Here is a 22000-nt window from a genome sequence, read left to right on the forward strand (position 1 = left end):
TAGAAAGCATGGCTAACAACAAGGCCAGTGGAGGTGATGGCATTCCAGTTGAACTATTTAAAATATTAAAATATGATGCTGTTAAGGTCCTAAATTTAATATTCCAGCAAGTTTGGAAAACACAGTAGTGGCCAGAGGATTGGAAAATATCAGTCTATATCCCAATCCAAAAGAAGGGAAGTGCCAAAGAATGCTCCAACTACCATACAATTGCACTCATTTCACACACTAGCAAGATTATGCTCAAAATCCTCCAAGGTAGGCTTCAGCAGTATGTGGACCGAGAACTTCCAGAAGCACATGCGGGATTTCGAAGGAGCAGAGGAACTAGAGACCAAATTGCTAACATGCACTGAATTATGGAGAAAGCCAGAGAGTTCCAGAAAAAACATCTACTTCTGCCTTAATGAGTACGCAAAAGCCTTTAATTTTGTGGACCACAGCAAACTATGGCAAGTTCTTAAAGAAATAGGATTGCTTGACCACCTTATCTACCTCCTGAGAAATCTAAATGGGGGACAGGAAGGAACAGTTAGAACTGGATATGGAACAACTGATTGTTTCAAAATTGGGAAAGGGATAAGGCAAGGCTGTATATTATCTCCCTGCTTATTTAACTTATATGCAAAATACATCATGAGAAAGGCTGGACTGGAGGAATCCCAAACTGGAATTAAGATTGCTGAAAGAAATATCAACAACCTCAGATATGCAGATGATACCACACTGATGGCAGAAAGTGAGGAGGAATTAAAGAACATCTTAATGAGGGTGAAAGAGGAGAGCGCAAAAAATGGTCTGAAGCTCAACATCAAAAAACCAAGATCATGGCCACTGATTCCATCACCTCCTGGCAAATAGAAGGGGAAAATATGGAGGCAGTGACAGATTTTACTTTCTTGGGCTCCATGATCACTGCAGATGGTGACAGCAGCCACAAAATTAAAAGACGCCTGCTTCTTGGGAGGAAAGCAATGACAAACCTTGACAGCATCTTAAAAAGCAGAGACATCACAGAGACAGCAGAGACAAAGGTCCGCATAGTCAAAACTATGGTTTTTCCAGTAGTTTTGTATGGAAGTGAGAGCTGGACCATAAAGAAGGCTGGCCGCCAAAGATTTGATGCTTTTGAATTGTGGTGCTGGAGGAGGCTCTTGGCAGTCCCCTGGAGCTCAAGGAGAACAAACCTATCCATTCTGAAGGAAATCAACCCTGACAGATCCTTCAGCTGAGGCTCCAATACTTTGGCCATCTCATGAGAAGAGAAGACTCCCTGGAAAAGACCCTGATGTTGGGAAAGTGTGAAGGCAAGAGGAGAAGGGATTGACAGAGGATGAGATGGTTGGACAGTGTCATCAAAGCTACCAGGATGAATTTGACCAAACTCCAGGAGGCAGTGGAAGATAGGAGGGCCTGGCGTGCTCTGGTCCATGGGGTCATGAAGAGTCGGACACATCTTAACGACTAAACAATAACAAAGTGATCTTCAATCTTTTATAACCATTCTTGCACTGCTCTTCTGGAACACCTGGATTACACAAGTCTACACAATTCATTTTTGGAAATGATTAGGAAAATAGAATTCATTTTCTTCTTAGAGGTTCTGGATATTCTGTCATATTCTTCCATCATTCTTTTTTTTTAAACCATTTGATTAGTTTTTCAATCTATCTACATTCAATTCATGCTTGTTAAACATTGAACATTGTGTTACATAGGTTACTTATAACTATTTGTTTTTTCCGTCTTGGTGTCTTCTTAGTTGTCCCTTCAAACTTTATATGTTTTTAAACATTTAAACTATTCATGTGTGTATTTTACTGTACAATATCAGCTACTATCATAATATTGCTCTCATAGTATACAATATTCTCAAAATCCTCTAATAATATACCTAATAAAATTAATTCCAGTTCCAAATTTATATAATTTTGAGGTGATTTAACCAATGAACTTTGTATTTTATACCAGTAACAACTGAATAGGTTCCTAACACATAATAGATGTTATCTAAAACATTTTATACAGATTTTCTTTATATAATTGTTTAGCCATTTCTGTCAACATTTTTATCATGTCTATATCAATATCATATCTAATGTATCATATCTAATGTACGCCTAGAGTGGACGAGTCGCCCAGATAGGCGGGGTATAAGTCAAATAAATAAATAAATAAATAAATAAATAAATAAATAAATAAATAAATAAAAATAAAAATAAAAATAAAAATAAAAATAAAAATAAAAATAAAAATAATAATAATAATAATAATAATAATAATAATAATAATAATAATAATAATAATAATAATAATAATAATAATAATAATAATAATAATAATAATATGTTCATTAAGTACCTTTTGTTTTATCTCATCCTTATATTTAACTTCAATTTACCTTAATAACCATCGTGTTATGTCTTTACCCTGATGAGTGATCTCTTATTTCAGTTTAATTCCCTTTTCTAAAATATAGGATATGCCCCCTTGCAATTCCAGAAGTTAGGTATATGCATGCTTTCAATGGTGACGTCCACCTTAATATTTTTTTTTCATTTTTCATCTTTCTAAGTAACTCCTTTTCTTATTTGTCTTTCCCGAATTCTTGTTTCTATCTCTCTAAAAATTCTGCTGTGCCTTGTGCCACCTTAGAACATTTTAAATATTGGTTCTATCTCCAATGCCTCTTCCAGGCTCTTTTTAATTAGATCTGCTGATTCTCTCCCCTTGTCTTCCCTCAGCACACCTAAAGCTCTCCTTGGCTCCAGGGTTAGAATTAAATCTCCTAGGTTTTCTCCTCTAATTTCCTCCAGCCCCTCATTTGATTGGCATACATCATCCACCACCCTCTCATTATCTTGTTCATTATTCCCTGCCTCTTGTTGACCATTGTTCTTCTTTAGCTGCTCCTTAAATAATTTTGCCTCTATGTTGTGAGATCTCACTATTTCTAAAATTGCTTGAAGGGTCAACTTTGTTTAATCTGAAAATTGTACTTGTTGTGGCATTATGTCCCAGATGTCAAATAATTGTATTTCAAGTGAAAATTGTCCAGATGCTTGAATTATTCAGTCCAGTGCCATCAATACTTGCTTCCATAGGTCCACTTTAATGGATTGATCATCTTTAGGGTTAAGCTTGAATCCAGTCTCAGACATAGTTTTCCCCACCTAAAGGCTCGAGGTCCAGTTAAGCTCAGAACCCAGGATACAGTTTAGAAGTTCCATTTTGGCTGGATTAGGCTTTTTAGGGTTAATTTATCTGTAGTGCAGCATTGGTGAATAGCAGCAGCAAATAAAAGGGTGACTAAGCAACAAGCCCCCAAACTGATGTCACAGCGTCCCACATTATTTTCAGTGGGCAAGAGAACATGGAGACCTGTCATCTATCATAAATATACAGTGGCTGGAGCCATAACAATACAAAGTAGTCAACAGAAACATAGCAGCTGTAAGAGAAGCATTAGAACTCCAATTGTTAATTCTCCCCAGTCCTTCAGCTAACGTGTGGACAATGAGGGAGGCTACATATCACAATGAAAGAGATATTACCTTCACAAATACCTCAGTCACCTTATAACTAAAAGTGCAGTGCCCATTTTAATTGGTTCCTGTTCTGACATTTTAATATTGGTATTAAGTCACATGATATATACATCGCTTTGACTTAAATTAATTTGATTTATTTCTGGTAACTAAAACCAGTTTGGGCAGCTACACTGATGAAATGAAATAATTTCCTTTCTTTTTAGAAACACACTGTTCACTTTTGGCAGTTTTTTTTTTTTTACAAAAATCAGTGATACATTGCTAACTTGCCCCCCTTGCCAGCCCACTGCCAATGGCAGCAATGTAGAGGAGAGCACAAGTGATAATGGTGGAAAATAAAAGTTTTCATCACCAGAAAGGAGCAGAGTGGGAGGATGGTTGTAAAATAGAATGTATTGATGAAGTCATGTAGTAGTAAATCCCCAAAGATGTAAAAAAAAAAAAAAAAAAACCTGTGGTCATAGTACACTAAGCAATGCATCACTAAACATTTTAAATTTTTTTTAATTAAGTGGCAGAATCACAGTGCCAATGGTGCTCAAAATCAACAAAGGTACAAAGTAAATTGACAGTAGCATTCAGAACTACCAACCTGAATTAAAATAAATTGATTTACAAGCAAGGTATTTTGAAAAGCCACTGCCAGCCAATTAAAAAAACTTGCTTTGCAGCCCAAATAAATTGATATCACCTGTGCCTGGGAATCTATAAATTGATTTAAATAGCACTTAAATTGATATAACTGTGGTTCTCATTGCCAACAGAATTGCCTCCTAAGCTCAGTGCAAGAACTTTTCAACCCACCTGCAAGAGAATTCTTTTCTGAAATTTTCTTTGGAAAATTTGCTTTCCACTAAAATGAATAAGAATAATATGAGCCAATATAAAGCAATCTTTACCACTCATTTAGTCAATCTAAATTGAATTTAAAGAGCTTTAATGGTTCCTCTCAGATGGCACCAAGGAGAAAGCTCAGGGGCAAGGTGAATGGCACAGCATCTTGACTTCATTAGAAAACCAGTCAGGCCCTTGATTCTTTCTCCTCACATAAATGTTAGTTCTTCATTTCCAAAACCACACAGAAGTGAATACTGTACTCTGAAATTTTGGACCAGGCAGAGATTAGACAACTGTATTCCTAACTAAAGTGAACAATTGTTTTGTAGCTATTTTGTAACATCTTCTAAAAAGTAGGCTTCTTGACAGTTTCCAAACCTTCTCAAATGTTGGAAAGCTGAACTGAAACCGTCTAGGTGGATTTACATTTTTTTTTCCCCATGGCATTGATTTATGTGACTACAGCCTTTTAGGTCTTGGTAATGTTGTCAGTAAAGGGCACAATTTGGGTCACTAGAAATAGGAAGTTAAATACTAATCCACTCTCTCACTTCTAAGGATAATGTCTGTAGTTTTAATGACTCTTTTAATTCTATTCTTAACCTTGCTTATTGCAGATTTTATCAATTTCAAATTTTGCTAAAATCAGTTCTAGTTTAGGACATTCAGCTGGAAGATTTAAAAATTTGGGCAGCAGAAAATAGTCCATTATGTTCTGAAACATTGGCTGGAATCCTATCCCATGTTTATGCTGCTGTAAATCAACTCAAGATAAATCTCAGCATGAATTGCTACAAATTACAGTGGTCCTTGCTAGACGATGATAATCTGTTCCACTGAAATCGCTGTTTAGCAAAATCATTGTCTAGAGAAAAGCATTTCCCCATTGGAATGCATTGAAACCTGTTTAATGTGTTCCAATGGGAAAAAATCATTGTTGTCTAGCAAAGATTGGCCATAGGAAAGCTGCTTTGCGAACTGCCAATCAGCTGTTTAAATTGCTGTCTTGCGAAGCTTAGGTCCTGAAAACATGTTTTGTGAGAGCGGAGGAAGCTGTCAAAATCGTTGTCTAGTGAAAATCGGTTTGCGAAGCAGGGACCAAACATTATCCAGCGAAATTCCCCAATAGGAATCATTGTTTTGCGAATCGCTATAGCGATCACAAAAAGTCAATGTCTGGCGAAAAAACTGTCATGCAGGGTAACTGTCTAGCGAGGCTCCACTGTAAGAGTTCAGCACAAGCATCTGCAACAGTGTAGCAAGGTGTATGATTCAGTACACAACAGCAAATGCCTATACTGGCTTAAATTGTGGCCAAATGCCACTGAGATTTACATAGATTGCCTTCCACCAGTGAGTATAACTAGCAGGATACTGGCCAATAAGAAACAGAGGTCATTTTTTTTACTCCGAATTTCAGCATTCAATGAGATAAAGTAATCTCAAAATGTTAACTGCACCAGATAAGCACTTTTGCATATCAGTAATATCAGTGCAAGAACATTTTTAACACTTCAGTTGAATTAGGTTGGATTCAGATTTTGTCACTGAAGTCCTTGTGACCTAAGTGAGCCTAACTCATATATATATATAATTGACTGATTATATATAAATCAATCATATATATAAATATAATTGATTTCAGTGGTCTGCTTTAAGTTTGGATTCAATAAAAATGGGCTTTAAGAACACCCAGATCTACACAGTTTGATATAACTGAACCACATTATCAAGTCTCCGCAACATGTGCCATCCCTTGTATCTAAGTGTCACAAACCATATTGAAAGACAGATTAGAAAAATACATGGCTGAACTGGGCTTTGAATTTCTTCAACTGTAACTCAGGATATGTCTTCCAGACCTTTCACTTTTCTGGATATCAACCTTTCTCTGGACAAGTTCCAGCTTGTTAATATCTTTCATAAACTGTGGTGTCCAGAATCAGACACCATACTCATGGTGGATTTGGAACAGATGAGAGCAAAGTGATGAGAGCCTATTTCCCTTGATCTGGAGAATACCATTAATTCCGCCAGTGCAATGTAGAATGACATCTTCGCCTTTTGTTGCTGTATCACACTGTTGACTCAGAAAGGTACTTAGAAAGATCCTTAGATGCTTTTTGCATGTTGTGCTGCCAAGTCAAGTGCAGGTGATCAGTTTAGACCATTAACCAATTTGATTGATCCCTTGCTCAGCAGCCCATTGTGTGGGGAGAAGGAAAGAGATGGAGGGGTAAAAAGATAGGGTGAAAGGGAAGAACAGAGAGAAAAATGATGACCCATCCACTTTGGACTGTGGCCTTACTTACCCCCTTGTGGTTTAAGACCTGCCAAGTGCTGACAGGTATGTGTGCGCACAGGCACACACACAAACTGCTGACAAGAACATGTGTCCCTTAACATAAACAAGAAGACACCCATCCCAGGAGATGGTGAACAAGCTGCTACCAGTGGGTTGGTGCCACAACCAGAAGATGACATAAAGACCTTCATGTTCTCCCGGTAATGTGATTCATCAGTTCAGTGAGTTCAGCTGAATGTCATAATATCAAGAAGAGTGGGATTCTTCCCTTGTAAAATGCCTCCCTCCCCCACTCACCCACTCTCTCTCTCTCTCTCTCTCCCAGATATCCATCACTGCATTGAGTCCACTGCCATGCTGCCCATGATGATAGTCTGAGGATGAAACTTTATGACCTTAACTCGAGGTGGTCCTCAGGTGATGGGGGCTTCAGGTCAGCTCTCTGTAGGGGCTGAGATGACAGAATCACATCTCCCTGCAAGCCTCTGGCAGAGCCACGGCATCACATGGGACACGTGCACTACTCTATTATTATTTTTATTATTATTCCCTATATAACTCCTGCTGCAGCTCCTTGAAGGAGAGAGGAGGGGGACCGAGAGCCGCTCCAATTCAGCGGCTCTGCAGGTGCAACCATATTTGCCAGCCCGTGCCTGCTGCTGTGGGGGAAGGGGAAGGGCTTTTGCTGCAGCCCTCTGCAGAGTCTCCGACCCTTTGGCCAACCTTGGCCGGCGGGCTCGGGGTGCGGGGCGGACAGAAGAGGACGGGAGTGGGCCTCATCCTACCCACCGCACCCTTTTCGGATTTCAGGCGACCTTAATGCTCCACTAACCCACATGTTCTGACGAGCCCGAGTCTCAGCCCCCCCCCCGACTCCCGGCCGAGTTCGTGAGCGCGTGTGGGCCCGGCTGGTGCGGGTCGAATTCCGCAAGCGAGGGCAGAAAGGGCCGCTGAGGAGGGGGCGGGACGAGAAGGCGAGGGCCGGCGATCCCGGGAGCAGGCCGCAAAGGGGAGCCTTGAGTCAGGGGCCGTTAAGTCAAGCGCAGCCACCTGCTTGGCGCCCTCGACCAGAAAACCAGGCCCCTGAGCTGGCGGTGGCCGGGGCGAGCCTCCAAGCTGTTCTTCCCGTCCCTTCTCCCACCGGGCGGGAAAAGGGAGCGCCCTCCGCACCCGGCTCTCCCTCACGAAAGCTGAGGGAAGGGTCCCGCAAATAAACTTGTCGGTGGCCGGTCCCAGCTGGCCAGGTGAGACAAAGTCTCCCTTCGGGAGGCGGGCGTCGACGTTACAAGCGGCCGGGCGTCGGCGGGCGGCAGGAGTCCTGCCCGGGGGACTCGCCGCCGGTTCCCCGCCGAAGGAGCCCCGTCGCCGTTGAAGCCCCGCACGCCGCCCCCCCCCCCCGGCTTTGGAACCGGGCGGGAAGGCTCCGCGTTTGTCCCACCGCTGCCTCCCTGCATTGCGTCTTTTCGGGATCGAGCGGGTTTGCAATGTTAAATCCTCGCGAAGGTCGTGGGAGGCGGCGGAGGAGAAAAGAGGGGGGGGCGGGCGGCGACGAGTGGCTTGCTTGGTGGCGCAGGGGCATCTCCCGAACCCCCGACAAAAGGCCGCGGCCGGCCTCGCCAGCGGCTGCCTCGAATGGCCCGCGCAGGGGATGGGGGCGGGGGGGGGAGCCACGCGGCGGAATAGCTGCCCTCCTCCCCCCTCTTCCTCTCCCCCCCTCCCACTGCAACGCCTTGGCTGCACCAAAGAGCTCTCAGGTTTCTGCTGAGACTGCAACGCAGTCCAGAGATGGCTCGCCCGGGCCGCCCGCACTTCGCATCCTCTGCCGCCGCCGCCGCCGCCTCCTGGCCCGGCTGCTGCTGCTGCTGCTGCCGCCGCCGCCCCTTTAGCCCGAGCAGCTGCGAGGAGCCCCAGGTGCGGCTGGAGCAGCGCCTCGGCCTGAGCCGGCCTTGAGGAGGAAGAGGTGCAGTCGCGGGGCGGGGAGGACAGGAGGGGGGGAAGAAAGGGGGGCAGCCAAAAAGAGAAGGACGCCCTTCCCAGCCCACCCGCTCTCCTCTCGCCGGCTGGCTTGCGCTTTGGACACGCGGAAGGGACACCCGCCGTCTTTCGCCTTCACGCCTTGGCGAGCTTCCCCTTTTCCTCCCACAGCGGAAACCTGGCGGTGTATGAATATTTCAGCATCTCGCAGGCAGGCGTGTAAAGCGATCTGTAGATGATTATTGAGTGGGGTGCTGGAGGCGGCGGCGGCGGCGGCGGCGGGTGACTTTCTGCTGCTGCGCTTTGGATGGTTCTGCTGCCGGTGGTGGTGCTGGTGGTGCTGGTGGTGGTGCTGCTCCCTCCGCTACCGCAAGGCGCTTCGCTTCGCCTTGACGCATTCCGCCCGGAGCTTAGCTTCTTCTGAGCGCTGCTGCACCAACCGGACGGGTCCACGGCGGTAGGTAAGCGAGAAGCCACCTCGGTAACCAAGTTTGCCGTTTTCCCGCAACTGATGCTTGGGTGTCAGAGGGAGGGATGTCCAAGAAACCGGTGTAGCTTTCCCAGGCACCAGGGTCCGCTTCTTTTCATTTCCAATCGGTTCCGTCAAACGGTGCCAGAGTGTAAGAGACCCCCCTCCCTCCCCCCCAAGAAGTTTTAAGGGGTGGCTTACCTGGCTTTTCCTGCTCTTGTGAAAGCTCACAGGTATGCTCCTTCCATTAACTTATTGTACATGATTTGAAGACTGACATTCCTGTGGGTATTTTTCAGGTTGTGTCAGGCCCACAAAACTCAGCGTGGGACACCAAGGAAAATATAGATAGGACCGGAACTGTAAAGCAGTTAGTTATATACAGTATGTGAAATGCAGAAAGTCCCCCTTAAGCAAAGGTGTAGAAGTTATGATGTGCAGGGACATGGGACTTTGTGGGTGCGGTAATTTTTAAAAAACAAGAAAAAGTACATATACGTGTAGGAGTCTGTTAACTGACTTGAAGGGATGTGTTGGATTTGATTCTGGACAGAACTGCATGATATGTAATGTCACTGGAATGGGAAGAAGTATCATGGTTCTTGCATTTTGCTATGTGTGTGTGTATAAGAGACAGAGAAAGAGAGAGTGAGAAGGGAGAGGTTTTTTTTTTAATGAATATGCTTCTTATCCCTTTACAGTATCTGGCAGTTGCCTCTGAAATGAGCTTTATTACTTAGAAAATAAATAAATAAAGAGGAAGGGGCCAGTCCAGAACAAGTGGGAAGTCATTGGATGTTGCTGAGTCGACATTTCAAGCAGTCTCGTCCCAGCTACTACATTTATTTATTTATTTTTATTGAGGGAAAGTGTGTGACGGTAGCCGCAATACAACAGGACCAACAGCAGCAGTGGCAGCAGCAGCAGCAGCATGGTCATAGCCTGGAGGAAAACAGAGGAGCTGTGTTAAAAGAGAGAAGCTAAGAAGGCGATTCTCAACCTGTGTGCTCAAAGACCCTAGCCATCCCTTTGTTGTTGAGCGCAACCAGATACAGTACAAAGTTTGCCCCTTCCTTCCTTCCTTCCTTCCTTCCTTCCTTCCTTCCTTCCTTCCTTCCTTCCTTCCTTCCTTCCTTCCTTCCTTCCTTCCTTCCTTCCTTCCTTCCTTCCTTCCTTCCTTCCTTCCTTCCTTCCTTCCTTCCTTCCTTCCTTCCTTCCTTCCATCCATCCATCCATCCATCCATCCATCCATCCATCCATCCATCCATCCATCCATCCATCCATCCATCCATCCAAATGATCAGCACCCAGTACTTCCCTCCCCCCTCAGCCTGGGCACCTTTCAACCCCCTCCTGTTTCTTTTTTCTTAAATTTTCCAGCCTTGGTATCCATTCTCCATCCTTTGATTTCCTTCTTTTTGAGCTGTCCATACCAAGACTCATCTCCCTTCTGAGCCCATGTTGTAATTCATTCCACTTCTACATCCAGCACCCTTTTAAGTTCTCCATTATTCACTCTTCCGCTCTGAGGTCTCTTTATTTGGGAGCTTTTCTCCTTCTGCCTCCTGCCTCATCTCATCTCATCCTGTCCCATCTTCTTCTTTTCCTGTTTCTCCCGCCCCTTTCCCACCATGACTGTGATGGCTGGGGATATCATAGATGAAGCATCTGCTCTTCCAGGCCACCCTCAGGACAGTTATCGGCCTGGTGCTCATGATGACCATGAATGCTGTGAGAGGGTTGTCATCAACATTGCTGGCCTGAGGTTTGAGACCCAGCTAAAAACGCTTGCCCAGTTTCCCAACACATTGCTGGGTAATCCAAAAAAACGCATGCGGTACTTTGACCCACTGAGGAATGAATACTTTTTCGATCGGAACCGTCCCAGCTTTGATGCCATCCTCTATTACTATCAGTCTGGAGGGCGGCTTCGCAGGCCAGTTAATGTGCCATTAGATATGTTTTCTGAGGAGATCAAGTTCTATGAACTGGGAGAGGAGGCAATGGAGAAATTCCGGGAAGATGAAGGGTTCATCAAAGAGGAAGAGCGACCGCTGCCTGAGAAGGAATACCAGCGTCAGCTATGGCTTCTTTTCGAATATCCTGAGAGTTCTGGGCCAGCCCGGGTCATTGCCATAGTTTCTGTCATGGTGATCTTAATTTCCATAGTGATCTTTTGTCTGGAGACTTTGCCAGTATTGAAGGAGCAGGAAAGAGACTATGCAGGACCTCAAAACCGCAGCGACAACTCCACCACATTTTACAAGGCCAATATCTTTACTGACCCCTTTTTTGTGGTGGAGACCCTGTGCATCATTTGGTTTTCTTTTGAGCTGGTGGTGCGCTTTTTTGCCTGTCCCAGTAAAGCTGAGTTTTTCAAGAACATCATGAACTTCATTGACATTGTGGCCATCATCCCTTACTTCATCACTCTGGGCACAGAGATGGCTGAACAGGAGGGGCCTCAAAAGGGGGAGCAGGCTACCTCTCTGGCTATCCTGCGAGTCATCAGACTGGTAAGAGTCTTTAGAATCTTCAAACTCTCCAGGCATTCTAAGGGCCTCCAGATCCTGGGACAGACACTCAAAGCAAGCATGAGAGAGTTAGGTTTGCTAATTTTTTTCCTCTTCATTGGGGTGATTCTGTTCTCCAGTGCGGTGTATTTTGCTGAAGCTGAAGAGCCTGGGACATATTTCGACAGCATCCCCGATGCTTTCTGGTGGGCAGTGGTATCCATGACCACTGTGGGATATGGTGACATGTACCCTGTGACAATTGGAGGCAAAATCGTGGGCTCCTTGTGTGCCATCGCTGGTGTGCTGACAATTGCCCTGCCTGTACCTGTCATTGTGTCCAACTTCAACTACTTCTACCACCGAGAAACAGAAGGGGAAGAACAGGCTCAGTTGCTTAAAGTTAGCTCTCCTAATTTAGCATCTGACAGTGATCTGAGTCGCCGTAGCTCGTCCACAATCAGCAAATCTGAGTACATGGAAATTGAAGAGGATATGAATAATAGCATAGACAATTTTAGAGAGGCAAACCTGAGAACTGGCAAATACACTATAGCCAACCAAAACTGTGTTAATAAAAGCAAGCTGCTGACTGATGTTTAAAAACACAGTGTAAAGAAAAATAATTCTGGCAGCTTGGAGACTGTAAGTGACTGGCAGTCACACTTTGTAGATGTTTTATGAATAGTCTTTGAATGCTTTACCTCGTAAATGCATTGTTGCATTGCGAATTTTTGCTCAGCGATTCAAGAAGCTTTCACGATCCATGAAAGATATTCACACTTTTTGATTTTATTTTAAAAGGATATTTTCCAGTTGTATGAATAGTTAATTATAACTCTTTGGGTCAACTAAGTTATGTATAAGAATTGTATGCTTCTACCACTACGCAATTTTTCATTACTTTCGGTTCTTTAACTTAATTTTTTTAAAAAAAAAATCAATTCAGGAGGACTCTTACAAATATTTAAAATATGCATGGATTCCGGGGGGGGGGACCCTACAAGCCCCCTGCACAATGCATCCAAGAAAATGCATCCAAACAGTATTTAGCAGTAATGTGCAGTAAGTATTTGCCATTCTTTAGACTGACATACATATAATATTTCCTTCCTTTGCAAAAAGTTTTGTAGTTCTGATCTACCAATCCATACACAGCACCTTATAAAATATGCCAGGTCATTTTGTTTGTGCTCTTAAAATTGAAGAATTATTCTGTATGGGGTAGGAGGCTGGGGGAGATAGAACATCTGCAATGCTGCTAAGGTTTCTTAAGTGCAGATGGTTTCAATGTACTTTTTTACCCCCTCCTCCAGAACTGGATGCAAACCTTTTTAGCTCCTTTGTTGCAAGACAGCACAATAGAATTTAATATAAGCATGTTTGACTTTGATACTATCTATTTTATAACTGCATGCCTGGAACATTACCTCAGACAATAAGGGATAAGCTTTTATTTGAATCACCCTTCTTTAAAATAGTCCCTTTTATTTCAATTTGCATTCACCAAAAGTGCACTGGTTTTTATTTATTAAGTATCCAATTAGTAACTTAAAGTACTGTATTTAAGTGCGTATGTTAGTCAAATGGGAACAATAATTTTTGAAGATCAAAGCATGTTAAAATATTCAGCATTATGGCCTATTTGACTAAGGCACAACTCAGAATTAATTAATGCATGATTTCAGTAACAAATTAAAAAAACAAAGAAAAAACTAACATTGCTTGTTGGAATTGAGGGCCAAGAGAGATTTGACAGTTTTCCTGCATTGTACAGGGAAATGAGTTGGCTTCTGTCCAGGCCTTGTTGGAAAGTAACATATCTCATCCCTTAAAGGGAAAATTATAAGGAAAATTAAGAAGCCCAATTTATATATTGCAATGCCTAAATATTCTGTATCTCTTAGAGCAGAAAAAAGGTGCAGAAGCATGCCTTTTGGTGCATTCTTAGAATGTAAAACAAAACTTATCTATTATACGCATCCAAATTGTAACCCCCCATTCTTTTGCAGCCATTGTTTGAGCCTTAGAGATTTTTGTACTGCCCTAGGATTCACTGAAGATACTCAACCAATTGATTTTAGGTAGTTGCTTAGTGCCTTTATCTTTACAGCCACTGAACTGCTGAAAGTGCCTCTCTGAAAAGAGCTGATCCTGAGCAGTCATGGATGAGTCAGTTAGACAATATCAGAACTCTGCTGTTCCAAATGCAGGCATTGCATAAAGAACCAGGGAGAAAGACAGTGTACAAAGAGGCAGAAGAAGTGGGCAAAGACCACCAGCACTCATTCATGCCTAAATTTCCCTTGTGCTTCCATCCTACACAGTAGGGTGACATCACAACTTAGACTTTGCCTTTGCCGAATAGGTTGCAATCATGTGTTTATGCAGAATGCAACATAATTGTTCCAGATTGTTTCTAGAAATTTCACTGCTGTCCATGCTGTTGGGGAGTAGATGGCAGGTTGGCCATTCCCTTCCCAGGGAAGGCTCTTTGGCAGCCTGTCCCCAGACGATCTGTAATTGTAATAGTGCAGGGAGCCAGATTAGCTAGCTGTACTGTTGGCCAACTTGAATTTCTTGGACTCTTTTCAGAGGTGTCTGCTTTTCCAGCCAAACACCTGGGGGTTTCACCTTGTCCCAACCTTCCAGAGGTTCATGAATTTTAATATTGGATCCTCATGAAACTCTCCTACCCACTGTATTAATTCACCTACTTTTGTGGGCTGCTGGAAGTTACAGCGATTTCTGAGAGAAGAAATTCTTTGCAGATAAGCCTGATACTGCAAGTCACAGAAGTTAAGAAGTCAATTTTAACCAATACAGTTTTTTTTTAAAAAAAACATTGCAATTGAAGGTTTCCCTCTCCCCTAGACTTCATTTACTATCATTTGCTCTCTTTTTCTTCACTGCATTGATTCTAGGCCTTCATCTAATCCCTGATATCTGTCTTTCAATAGCTACACTTACATGACTTTTCAAAATGAAAACAAGAACATTAATTCTGCAGTTTTGCAGGGATCTGACATGCCCAATGCACAGAAAGGCACAGTTTGGAGACTTCAGTGATTCAGAAGGATGGGAAGTATTTGTAAAGGGTAGGTGGATCTTTTCAATACTGATTGCAAAAGATTACTGGGGTAAGGGCATTATATCTTTGAGAAAGGAAGTATTGCCCATTTAGTTATCCTTTTCTTTACCGAAGTGCTAGACTTCCTCAAATGTCAAAATTTAGGAAAGTTAACCCTGCGTGAAACTGGCTTGAAAGCTGCAATTCAGTTACCTCACCAGTGCCATGTGAGGTCACTGGTCAGAAGGTGCCACATGAGAGAGGATGAGGCCTAAGTCGGGCAGCGTGGTGAGTTTGCGTGCTGACTGGTTAGATTACCCACAACTTAGTTTATCTGCTGGACTGATCCTTATTCTGCATGTTTAAGAGAAAGTACTGCATGTAGTGGTTCGATTTATGCCGCCCCCTTTTGCTTTTGGCAGGGTTGGGTAAATCTTTAGGGCTCAGCGTGGGGGGGCTGTCTTGGGGATTATGACAATTGCTTATTCATTTATAGTTCTTGACAAAGGAACTAGGTAAATATGGAGAACAGGGAATAAACTCATGTAGTATAGGCATGTATTTCTCCTCCCCTTTAATCAGACTCATGGCTTTGCACTATATGTGCTGAAATGTCTTTGTAGGCCTGAAGGTGCACTAAATAACTGCCTGATATGGCTTAGGTTTTGGTTTTAAATTTTCCTTTATGCCATTGAAAGTCCCTGAAAAAAATCCATGTGCGAGTTTGCCCCGGTAGTTATAGGCTAAAAAGGGACATGGTCAATCAAAGTACAGCAAGAAGAAGCCATGTAGATTTGGGGCATACTGATAACTGCGGTATAATGTCTTTTCAGTGTTGATCTATTCTTGTGATTTGTAACATTGTGTCAATTCATTCATCCTAAATCCAGCAATTGTAAAGTTCAAGCTTGTTTATTTAAATGGCAAGTTTTACAAGGCCTGGAACTGAGCGAAGTTTCCTTAATCTTAAAAAAAAGAGAGGCCTTGCCATGAGAAGATATGGTGGCCACCTTAGGCAGTGAATTATACATGCCATTAAGGACAGTAGAGTTGGGGACAAGTCTGACTTGAAGCACAATTCATTGAGAAGTTCCCCTATGTGAACGTCATAGAAGTGAAGAAGAGATGCACAAGAGCTGCTCTTGCACAGCTCCCATTCATTTCCATTTGGCTTAGTGGGGTGGAGGTGTGTTTTGGATTTTCTGCCTCAGGTATCAAATACAGTACCTTGGGATAACTCTTTGCCATCTGAACAATGTAAGAGAGAGAAATCGTAGGTCCCTTGCAGTTATCAAGAGTATATTTTATGAACAGTAAAGTTTTCATAAAGAATGTGTAGAAATGTGATAATCTTATCTGTTTCCCAAAGATGTGACATTTACAGGAGATTCTGAAAAATAATGGTACATTACATGTATAAGGAGCAAGGCTAATGATGTATGTTTCTTATAAAAGGAGAGGATGTAGAGATCAATAAAGCTGCACTGCATCAGTATTAATTTTAGAATTAGAAAGACCAATTTTAAACTAAACAGGATTCTATTGATCACTCTCAGCTCTGATAAGATTCATATATTCATGTTATGAACAACTGGATGAAGTCTAGTAGCAAGCCACAACTAGAGTAGACCCACTGAATCAGTGGAATTTTTGGAGGAGTCGACTCACCCAGTCTCTACTGATTCAATGGGACTATTTTAGTTGCAACTTACTGCTGGATTTCAGACAGACTGTTCCCCCCCCCCCAACATACTCTCCTTTTCTTAAAATGGTATATTGTGACGGCCTATAGTTTTAAGCAATAAAGCTTGTTCAGTGAAAAATGAGACAAGAATTAGGGGATGGGTGTTACTGGTTTCAGTGGATTTGCATCCAACATTGGTTGACTTGACCTGGTCCGCATTAACAGTAGATGGAGTGGTGAAACTGTTCCTGAACTGTCCTACTTCAGTCTGCAGGTGAGAAATGGTGTTGAGTGGATATTTTGAGTTTCACTCGGTTAAAACAACAAAAAATGCTATGTGTATACAGTGACTTGGAGGCAGCTATGCTGGAATCCTCTGTGGTATCTAGGTCTAGTTTTCACTGAGTAGTAAAGCTGTGTCTAGATTGTACCACTTCAGGCTGCAAGTGAGGGCTTATACAACAGAGTGATTTCAAAATTCTCTTCTTGATGCTCTTCTAGTAGGAGTTGGATGAAACCATACCTATTCTGGTTTTGGATGCAGTGGGTCTAAATAGTGACGTTATGGTGCATCCAAACTAATGTTTTCAGTTTTTCATCCAGTAAGATCTTCTTCTTGAACTTTTCCCCCCATGTATTTTACCTTGAATGATCAGCTCTAATAATTTGTTTCTCATTATATGACCAGATTTATCTTTTTGGATTTCATGTGCTTTTCACATTTTTTGCTATTCACTCATTCCATCCATTCATTCCCTTTAGTACTTATGTTCTTACTTCTCTGGTCATCTTTCTTAATTCAAGGAATTCTCAGCACCCTGTGAGAAAACCATGTTTCATATGCTCCTATCTCTTTCATAGTGACCTGGATTAAATCTATGATTCCATGCAAACAGGGATTTGTAATTTGAATTTTATTTAGAAATATTTGTTTTTCACAGGCAGAATGTTTTTTTAATGGTTAAATGTTTTATCATATAACCCCCAGCTATAGTTTGAAAGACACCTTTCTGTGAGAACTAGGCCATAGTTTACATGTACTTTATGCAGGACAGTTTTTATTTTAATAAATTTGAGGGAGCATTCAACCATGTGATTCCTTAGTCTCTGACTGAAGGATACAGTTCAGGAAATGTTTTTCTGTGATATCTGCTTTTTATATAGACCAGGCTTTTTATTTCAGTAATGGATAAATCTGAGACAGGCAGTAGTTACCCAGGCTACAACATATTTGATCCTAGAATTCAAAGAATTAAGATTGATCAGTTGAGTCCTTTGTTAATAATCTTGGCTTCCAAAAATTATGTTTGTTTATTTGTTTTTAAAGCCCTGTCTTGTTTATTTAGTCATTCATATGAATAAAGCACTCAGCACACAGATCAGTAATTACAACACTGGCAGTATTCTAACTTGAACCATTTAGTTCTTATTTATATCTTGAGGGCAAGAAGTAGGTGAGGCAGTACTGTATCACCATTCCTTTCTGTTCTCTAGTCTTGTTTAAATACAATCATAATGTCATTCATTATTTGAGGGATGTTGGCTATTTAATTTGTTTTAGTAAAGCTGTATCACCCATATGATCTAAGACAGGGTTTACAATTTAAAATAATACAGAAGTATTATACTGAACTGGTCAAATCACAGTTCAGATATTAGGCAATACAAACCCTGAAACCTTCCACAAAGGAATGTTTACATTTTTTGTACCATTTAAAGTAACTGTTAAGAAATTTTGCCCACAAAGCTGGAAAGTGTGGATTCAAGGTGCTGTGTAGATGTAACAGTGGCATAAAGAGACTTTTAGAGAACTCAGCATTTTTGTATGCAATTTCTGTGGTATTGTTGGCAATCACAAGAAAGAACCCCCATTCAACATGAAACTGTATCTTCCATTTTAAAGGACCGTGCAAATTTATGACCAATTAGTACTGACATTGGCGTTGTTGAATTGACACTGTCAGTCTTTTTTTAAAATGAGATTTTCATTTCAAGACAGGTTGCTTTAAAAAAAAAGAACCCCCCCAAAATATATGGGGCATTTATTTTTCTGTGTTCCTAAAATATACCTAGCTGTTAATCAGAATTAACCACTGTGTTTATGTAACTTGACAAATTGGAATACGTATATTTGTAACTTCTTATATCCCTTTCTCCTTTTCTATCTCTGGATGCTTAATGAAGCATCAGTAAGGTTGGAAACATGTATGATGAGAAGAGAGGATGTCTTTATTTTTTCAAAGAAACGTAATGAGTTTAAGGATTTACTCTAAATTTAATAGGGGAAAATCCTGTTAATATCTATGTTAATTAGTTGTTCTAGCCCTATATATGATTTACTGTTTTTCTGAGTTTTCCTTCTCCAGCCTCTATTGTCATTGGAATACAGCTGAATTATCTGAGGGCATATTTATCTTTGATTAAATTATTGTTTCAATGGCATTTCTATAACGTGATTGGAATCAAATGTATATTTTACTTTTATACAAAAGTTTAAAAAGAGAATATTTTTATGACTAAATTCAACAAAGAAGAAAACGTTGTACTTGCTTTTCTTTTCCAAATCATGTAAACACATTATTCCATAGCACGTCGGTTTGAAACTGTGTAAATAACAGCTGTGGGTAGGAGTGTATATGGATTCTTTGACATACCTCTCATTTTAACAATTGACTATTAATGCGGAATGAGGTTGTGGAATGGTTATTTTCAGGACAGTGCACCATCAGGGCGACAAACCATTGAAGCTGACGGGTCTATTGATTTTCATAATTTGCATATTGCTTACACTTTGAGTCAAGTATGTACTTCCATTGTCTACTACTGCTAATCTGTCTTAACCATAGCCGAAATAAGTTTGGTTTGTCAATTTTTAGGACAGAGAATGTTATGAGTTTATATTTAAAACATATTATGTGCATAGTTTTCTTCTATGCAATTTTACTTGCTCCTGTCACTTTTATCATCTGTTCATATTTCGCCTCTATTAAAGATAATTTTTAAGGATCTTATTTAGGAATACTGTGACTGATTTATTGTCTGGAGTTGAGTTTTTATCCTTTCCTTCCCAACGAGCCCTCTTGGAAAGCTTTGGGAAATGTGTTGATGCAAGAAAGATGTCTAGGGAAGCTAAATTTGTCCTTGGAGAGCTATGAAGTAAAGGAGAAGGCCAGCTGGAGGAGGAAAGGGGTGGAAACCAGAAAGGAGTTCTGCATAGCTGAGTCCTTCATGTCAATCTGTGGTTACCTGCCTGCTGTAAAAGAGGAATGGGGAAACTTCTTTTTTTCCCACCTGAACTATATATATATATTTTTTTTTACAAAAGGAGCTTACAGGTATGCAGCATTTGGCTTTTTACTCCTCTCTGAAATAGAAAGTTGGTAGGACAGTTGGCTGTTTTGCATATTGAGAGGTCTGTCTTCATAAAACAAAATTCTGGACTTCTGTTTCCATGTGTGATATTTAATCATATGATTGCTATATAATAATAAGATGGGATATGGACTGCCTATTGTGTCTCATAGACCTGAGCTGTTGCTTCTTGAAATTGAATTCGTAAATAAGATAACCTAAGAGACGATACTAAAATAGCTTTTATGTGTTCTGTGAAGGATACATATTTGTATTTTACTGATCTACTTGTGGTTATGAACCATGATTAGGAGCACACTTCCCTTACAATTCGAACTAAGTGAAACATTTATGAAATCCCTTGAGTTATGATCCCCTTTCTTTGAGACTTGGTACTATCCGTTTCCTCTGTATTCAGAAAGAACTTCTTTACTATTACCATATTTTTTCCATTTATAAGACACCCCCCTCACTTTTCTAATGAAAAATTACAAAAACTTAGCTTTGAGTATTCAGCCTCTGGGCTCAGAACTATTGGACATTTTGAGTCCCTGTTGAATCTGAGCACTGCTTACAGGCTCCACTTCCAATGAGGTGTGTTCCAATTGATTTGCTCAGCATCAGCTGATTTCAGTTCCATAAGGCTCGTGATTGGAGGAAGCTAAGTCTCCTGACTTTAGGAAGCTAAGCTTCCTGATTGGAGGCAGCTAAGCCTCATGATTGAAGGAAGCATATTTACAGAAGCAAGGTATGGGTCATTTTGTTTTCTCCCTGTTCTCAGTTTACTTCTGTGTATAAGACACCCCTCAATTTTTAGTGTAATGATTTTAGGAAAAAGTAGCATCTTATATATGGAAAAATACCGTATTTTAAACACAAACATTTTATTCTCGAAGGCTTTCACATCTGGGATTTGATGGCTGTTATGTGTTTTTGAGGCTCTTTGGCCGTGTTCTGAAAGTTGTTCTTCCTAACGTTTCACCAGTCTCTGTGGCCGGCATCTTCAGAGGACAGGAGTTCTGACTCCGGTCCTCTGAAGATGCCAGCCACAGAGACTGGTGAATCATTAGGAAGAACACCCTTCAGAACATGGCCAAAGAGCCCCTAAAACACACAACAACCACAAACATCTTAGTTGGCACTGGGGTTAAACAGTATTGCTTGTTCCTGATTTTATTGTTGTTTTGGCTTATATACCACCCCATAGTGCTAAAGCACTGTCTGGGTGGTTTACAACATATCTGTGCAAACAACACTTTGCCTCCACCCCCGTGAGGTTGGTACTCATTTTACTGACTGGAGAAGGTATATGGCTGAGGAATCAGAAGTTGAGAGTTTGATTCCCTACTGTGACTCAGTGATCCATATGGTCCCTTCCAGCTGTGAAGTTCTAAGGTGATGATGATGATGGAAGGCTGATTTTCCATTCTTTCCCCTTTTATGTCCAGTTCTGGGCACAAGGAGAGGTTGAGAAGGGTGAGTACAAGTGAAATTGCATATCTCATTGAATCGTTTTCACATTTCCAGTCTGAATGGGATAAGAAGTATGTGCCGTCACTTCTACCATCCTTCCTATGGACTGGGAAGGTCAAAAGAGAGACTCTGGAGGTTGCTACCATTCTCTGTGTGATGATGGATACTGTTCAAGAAGGATTGTCAATTGTGAGGACAGCTGTGAAGCATATTCAGTCAAGAACTTCATTCCGGCAATCTTTAATCTTTTCATAATTCCTGCTGAGGTTCTTTGCACTTGCCTTTTTCCATGACTCTAGTTATATTATGTGTGCCACATTCCCATAAGGCACTTTGCATATACAAACATTGAAAGGTAATTCTCAGTACAGTATTGGGCAACTTTCTTCCTAATTCATGGTGTTAGATTTGCAGCTGCATAGGAAAATCCAAGTTATATCAAGATCAGTTCATACAATGGTAATACAATGCTTGTGATGGTATAATTTTTGTTTATTTTAGATGATAATTCTCACCAGTTTGTTACCTATTGAATATTAATCATATATTAACTTCCCTGATCTTGATTGATATGTAAGAGGCATTGTTTTCCATAAATGTATTCTAAACATGGGGACAGTATTTTAGATACAATAATTGGAATTCTATTGGGGATTTACACATCTTAAGTGTAATTGTGTATGTTGGAGCAGGGAATTACTGCTAATAAACAAATTGCTACTCTCATTCCTGTGGTGTGATTTTGTGCCCAATTAGGAATGTATGTGACAACC

General features: G+C 41.2%; 1 protein-coding gene across 1 annotated transcript; it reads left to right on the top strand.

Annotated features, from left to right (window-relative positions):
• Window positions 1-10210: 10210 nt before the first annotated feature.
• On the top strand, window positions 10211-16239 carry KCNA1 (potassium voltage-gated channel subfamily A member 1). The gene has a single exon (XM_073000937.2). The coding sequence runs from the start codon at window positions 10768-10770 to the stop codon at window positions 12250-12252; it is 1485 nt and encodes a 494-aa protein (XP_072857038.1). The 5' UTR covers window positions 10211-10767; the 3' UTR covers window positions 12253-16239.
• Window positions 16240-22000: the final 5761 nt, after the last annotated feature.

Source organism: Pogona vitticeps, chromosome 5 (assembly GCF_051106095.1).
Source record: "Pogona vitticeps strain Pit_001003342236 chromosome 5, PviZW2.1, whole genome shotgun sequence".
Classification (NCBI taxonomy): Eukaryota; Metazoa; Chordata; class Lepidosauria; order Squamata; family Agamidae; genus Pogona; species Pogona vitticeps.

What these genes read in the sequence shown, in the direction of transcription:
- KCNA1 (XM_073000937.2), top strand. Translation starts at nt 10,768, where the DNA reads ATGACTGTGATGGCTGGGGATATCATAGATGAAGCATCTGCTCTTCCA.